At 44.9% G+C, this 6,000-nt stretch overlaps 1 protein-coding gene across 1 annotated transcript in view; it reads right to left on the reverse strand.

The window, feature by feature from the left end:
• ADGRG7 (adhesion G protein-coupled receptor G7) overlaps positions 1 to 5,718 on the reverse strand; it is a 73,688-nt gene extending 67,970 nt beyond the window's left edge. Inside the window, exon 1 of the mRNA XM_050782060.1 lies at positions 5,393 to 5,718. Coding sequence (XP_050638017.1) covers positions 5,393 to 5,507 — 115 coding nt within the window. The 5' untranslated portion in view covers positions 5,508 to 5,718. The remainder of the gene's footprint in view (positions 1 to 5,392) is intronic.
• Between the last annotated feature and the right edge of the window lie 282 nt (positions 5,719 to 6,000).

Raw genomic sequence — 6,000 nt, forward strand, 5'->3', positions numbered from 1 at the left:
AATGTGAAAAGGCTGGAGTTCTGGCAAAACTGAGATTTGTTCTAAGTTTTTAGCATAGGACCTAGAACATAGTAAGAATTTTTAAAACTATAGGTATTATAATAATTACATGTATAAATAGCATAAATATTGTTGTACATCAATGTTTACTGCCAAATCAGAGTAACTTCTTATTGAAATTTACTCAGAGCAGAATTTGAAGTTTTTTTTTTTATTTTTCACAATGAGGTCATTACTTTTTCAAGAAAAATAAAAGTGAGAGAGACTTAATTTATATGTTATCTTAATTTATATATATGTTACTCCAGCCTGGAGTAATTATTCAAAATAAACTTTGAATGCAATAAAATTAATTTATGCAAAATTTTGTGTTTTTATGTATATTTTCCCTACTAAGACATTTATAGCTTTCATCAGTTTCTCAGAGATATGTGTGACCTCTCTCCCCCTTAAAAAAAAAAGTAAAACTAATTTATGTCTATACCTGAATAAAGGAACCCAAGCAAGAATACTCAACAATTACATAGGATGGGATGGGATAGGATAAAAAGAAATGGAGTAGAGTGGAGTGGAGTGAAGTGAAAAGAAACAGAATTTACCACCTCAAATGCACTCTCAATAAAATGTACAAGGCAAAATAGTAACAGCAAACGGTGCCAGTCTTTCACTCTTGTTCTTTAAATGATAGTGAGAACCCTCTGCTTTTCCGTTGGGTTTACCCCAAAGCTAAGAGATATCCCTTATATAAACAGCCAATTGAAAAATGGTGCTCAGAACCAGAGAAAAGCTTGTCTTTTTAAGGAGCTGGTATGCCTCTGCTGTTAGACATGGGATCTTTATCACTTATTATGCCTCCTTTTGGATCTTAGCACTCAGAGAGTTCAGGAATATATTTTGTATTTATTTTAAGAAACTCCCACTAAGCCTTGAACTTTCATGTTTTCTGTCCCCCACCCTGCACTCTTTCTTATGTTATTTTTGTACTTTGGTCCTTGTTTTGAAGGCTTTTGCTATAACTGTGTCCTTTGTAAGTCACCATATATTCCCCTTTAAGAGTAGATGTCACTTACATAAAGGAAAAAAGGAAGGGAGGGAAGGAAGGGAAGGGAAGAGAAGGGAAAGGAAGGGAAGGGGAGGGGAGGGGAAGGGAGGGGAGGGGAGGGGAAGGGAAGGAAGGAAAAAAAAAAAAACTTCGTGAAGTATGCCCTTTAATTGAGGTCTTATAAATTTGGCAGTCTTAATGGGGTAAAATCCATAGTTCATAATTTTTTAACCTGAATGAAACTATTTTACAACCTTAAACAAACAAGCAAAAACACATTTGCTCCAAGTTTAAATTTTACTATTTTTGTTCTGGTAAATTTTCTCATTCTAGTTCTCTAAATACTATTTATACAGCATTCTCTAAATACTGGTTAGGACAGTGGGATAGGGGGAGGACAGATCCATCCCCAGCTACCACTCCATCAGCAGCCAGTATGTCAGACCCCTCTGTTGGTCTTCAACAGTGGATCTTTGCAGCCATGCTCCATGCTCCTGCTAGCTCCCCAACCTTCTGTCCTCCCCAGTTACCTGCTTGGAGGGCATACTGCCTCTCCTGCTGCCTTTCCCGATTGGCATTACTTACTGTCAGGCCTCTGAGCCTAAGCCAAGCCATCGCATCCCCTGAGACTTGCACATATATGCCCAGATGGCCTGAAGTAACTGAAGAATCACAAAAGAAGTGCAAATGCCCTGCCCCGCCTTAACCGATGACATTCCACCACAAAAGAAGTGAAAATGGCCGGTCCTTGCCTTAAGCGATGATATTATCTTATGAAAGTCCTTTCCCTGGTTCATCCTGGCTCAAAAATCTCCCCCACTGAGCACCTTGTGACCCCCACTCCGGCCCACCAGAAAACAATCCCCCTTTGACTGTAATTTTCCTTTACCTACCCAAATCCTATAAAACGGCCCCACCCTTATCTCCCTTAGCTGACTCTCTTTTCGGACTCAGCCTGCCTGCACCCAGGTGAAATAAACAGCCATGTTGCTCACACAAAGCCTGTTTGGTGGTCTCTTCACACGGACGCGCATGACATTTTGGTGTTGTGACTCGGATCAGGGGACCTCCCTTGGGAGATCGATCCCCTGTCCTCCTGCTCTTTGCTCCCTGAGAAAGATCCACCTATGACCGCTAGTCCTCAGACCACCCAGCCCAAGGAACATCTCACCAATTTTAAATCAGGTAAGCGGCCTCTTTTTATTCTCTTCTCCAGCCTCTCTCACTATCCCTCGACCTCTTTCTCCTTTCAGTCTTGGCACCACCCTTCAATCTCTCCCTTCTCTTAATTTCAATTCCTTTCATTTTCTGGTAGAGACAAAGGAGACACGTTTTATCCGTGGACCCAAAACGCCGGCACCGGTCAGGGACTGGGGAAGGCAGCCTTCCCTTGGTGTTTAATCATTGCAGGGACGCCTCTCTGATTACTCACCCACGTTTCAGGGGTGTCTGACCACGCTGTAGGGACGTCTGCCTTGGTCCTTCACCCTAAGTGGCAAGTCCTGCTTTTCTGCGGGAGAGGCAAGCACCCCAACTCCTACCCTCCCTGTCTCTGCCCCTTCTCTGCTTTTCTGGGGAAGGAAAAAGTACCCCGACCCCTTCTCTCCCTGTCTCTACCCCTTCTCTGCTTTTCTAGGGGAGGGGCAAGAACCCCGATCTCTTATTTTGCCCCCTCTTATTTTTGCGCCCTGACGTCTTATTTTTGTGCCCCCTCTTATTTTTGCACCTTGATCTCTTATTTTGGCACCCCAATACCTTATTTCTGCTCCCCGACCCCTTTCCTGCTTTTCTGGAGGGCAAGAACCCCCGAACTCCTTCTCTCTGTGTCTCCACTCTCTCTTTTTGTTTTTTTTTTTTTTGAGACAGAGTCTCGCTTAGTCGCCCAGGCTGGAGTGCAGTGGCGCGATCTCGGCTCACTGCAAGCTCCGCCTCCCGGGTTCACGCCATTCTCCTGCCTCAGCCTCCCAAGTAGCTGGGACTACAGGCGCCCGCCGCCTCGCCCGGCTAATTTTTTGCATTTTTAGTAGAGACGGGGTTTCACAGTGTTAGCCAGGATGGTCTCGATCTCCTGACCTTGTGATCCGCCCGCCTCGGCCTCCCAAAGTGCTGGGATTACAGGCGTGAGCCACCGCGCCCGGCTTCACTCTCTCTTTTCTCTGGGCTTGCCTCCTTCACCGCAGGCAACCTTCCACCCTCCATTCTTCGTTCTCCATAAACTATGTTTTCAAGAACTTAAACCTCTTCAACTCACACCTGATCTAAAACCTAAACGCCTTATTTTCTTCTACAATGCTGCTTAACCCCAATACAAACTCGACAGTAGTTCCAAATAGCCAGAAAACAGCACTTTCGATTTTTCCATCCTGCAAGATCTAAATAATTGTTGTAAAATGGGCAAACGGTCTGAGGTGCCTGACGTCCAGGCATTCTTTTACACATGGGTCCCTCCCTAGTCTCTGTTCCCATTGCAACTCGCCCCAAATCTTCCTTCTTTTCCTCCCACCTGTCCCCTCAGCCCCAACCCCAAGCATCAGTGAGTCTTTCTAAAAATCATCCCTTTCTACAGACCCATCTGACCTCTCCCCTCCTCGCCAGGCCAAGCTAGGTCCCAATTTTTCCTCAGTCTCTGCTCCCGCACCCTATAGTCCTTTTATCACCTCCCCTCCTCACACGGGTCTGGCTTACAGTTTCGTTCCGCGACTAGCCCTCCCCGACCTGCCCAGCAATTTCCTCTTAAAAGTGGCTAGAGCTAAAGGCATAGTCAAGGTTAATGTTCCTTTTTCTTTATCCGACCTCTCCCAAATCAGTTAGCATTTAGGCTCTTTTTCATCAAATATGAAAAACTTAGAGGCCCAGTTCATGGCCCGTTTAGCAGCAACCCTGAGACACTTTTCAGCCTTAGACCCTGAAAGGTCAGAAGGCCATCTTATTTTCAATATGCATTTTATTTTATTACCCAATCTGCTCCTGACATTAAATAAAACCCCAAAAATTAAATTCCAGCCCTCAAACCCCACAACAGGACTTAATGAACCTCGCCTTCAAGGTGTACAATAATAGAGTAGAGGCAGCCAAGTAGCAACTTATTTCTGAGTTGCAATTCCTTGCCTCCACTGTGAGACAAACCCCAGCCACATCTCCAGCACACAACTCCAAACACCTGAACCGCAACTGCCAGGGGTTCCTCCAGAACCTCCTCCCCCAGGAGCTTGCTACAAGTGCCGGAAATCTGGCCACTGGGCCAAGGAATGCCCGCAGCCCAGGATTCCTCCTAAGCCGTGTCCCATCTGTGCGGGACCCCACTGGAAATCGGACCGTTCAACTCACCTGGCAGCCACTCCCAGAGCCCCTGGAGCTCTGGGCCAAGACTCTCTGACTGACTCCTTCCCAGATCTTCTCGGCTTAGCAGCTGAAGACTGACTCTCTTTTCGGACTCAGCCTGCCTGCACCCAGGTGAAATAAACAACCATGTTGCTCACACAAAGCCTGTTTGGTGGTCTCTTCACATGGACGTGCATGACACTTACCCTTATTTATTGTTTCATTAGAAGCTTTCTCTGATTTTTACAAAAGGGAGTATGCAGCCCATCCAATATTGAATTCCTTTATGGAGAAGCTCTACAGCCCAAGGGATCCAGCATTAGGATCATTGAAATTTTCTGTTCTGAGTTACAGCAGGCTTTGCTTTAACATCATTGTTTTACTCAATACTTCCCCTCCCACGTCCTCCTTTTCCAGGCCAGCTCTGGCACACAGTGGGGAACTAATAAATATTTGTTGAATAATCAGGAAAGTCATTTAAAAATGATTTTTAAATTGTTGATTAATTTCCTACATCTGGAAAGTGGGAAATTTGTGTGCAAACCATGAGATCATTTCACTTAAACCTTGGTGATGAGTTTCTTTAACTTCTCTCTTAAAGTGAAATTCTATTCTGTGCATGTTTGATTGTGTGTGTGTTATGCACGTGTGTGTACGTGTTTGCTGCATGTGTGTGTCCTTGTTCATAACGATTTACCCTTTCCTTAATTTAACCCAACAGACCTAAACATGTGTTACTAATTGTTTTAATTATTACTCTTCTACCAATTCAGTCTGGAGTTAAAAGAGCATAAAGACGCCAATTCAATTATGTCACTCTTCCCCCTCCCCATTCACACCCACACCTATTCATTTCTGTTCAACCATCTGCTAGGCTTAACTGACTTGGTCTTTTTATCCCATAAATGGCATCTTGCTGGGATGCCTCAGACTGGACAAGGCACCTCCCAGTACTTGTGCCTCAGGTGGCAGGGACAGAGGTCCCATGCCTTCTCTTACTCTGAGTTAAACATAGCAGGACAACATTACCTCTTTGGATCCTGATCACAATTCTCCAGATGCCCAGTCCCAAAATGATGCCAGTCAGTAGCCCACACACGACAGCCACCAGCACCCTAATGTTCCAGGCACGGCAAGAAGCCATGGTGAAGCCAAACCACAAATCCACTCCTGGGTGAGAAACAACTAGCTTCTTTTCTTCTTGAGTTTAATCAGAAACTTCTAAAACAGAAAAATAAGTCCTCCCCTCAGTGATCTGTCAGATGGATGTCTTTATATTTTAGGACTTTTGAGGCTAATGCAGTAGGATGCCGTTTGAATCTCCTAATAAAACGTGCATACTCTGCTTTCAATTTCCTCATCCTTCACTGAAGGAGAACGTGAAAGAAGTGATTAGAGTTATGGGAATAGGGAGATAACTCCAGGCAATAAAGAAGAAGGGGAGGGACTAGCCACAAGGGTCAAAGAGTGAATGTCCAGACAAGTCACAGAGTGAAGCAAGGGAACAAAACCGAAGAAACCAAAGAGGAAATCATGAAGGCAGTGGATGCCAGTGGTCACCTACGGCTCGGCTTCCTGTGTTTTTGTCTTGGGAGGGTACAGCACGGATAGACTGGCAGGTGCTTCAGACCACACAA

The sequence above is a fragment of the Macaca thibetana genome, chromosome 2 (genome assembly GCF_024542745.1).
Source record: "Macaca thibetana thibetana isolate TM-01 chromosome 2, ASM2454274v1, whole genome shotgun sequence".
NCBI classification, from domain to species: domain Eukaryota; kingdom Metazoa; phylum Chordata; class Mammalia; order Primates; family Cercopithecidae; genus Macaca; species Macaca thibetana.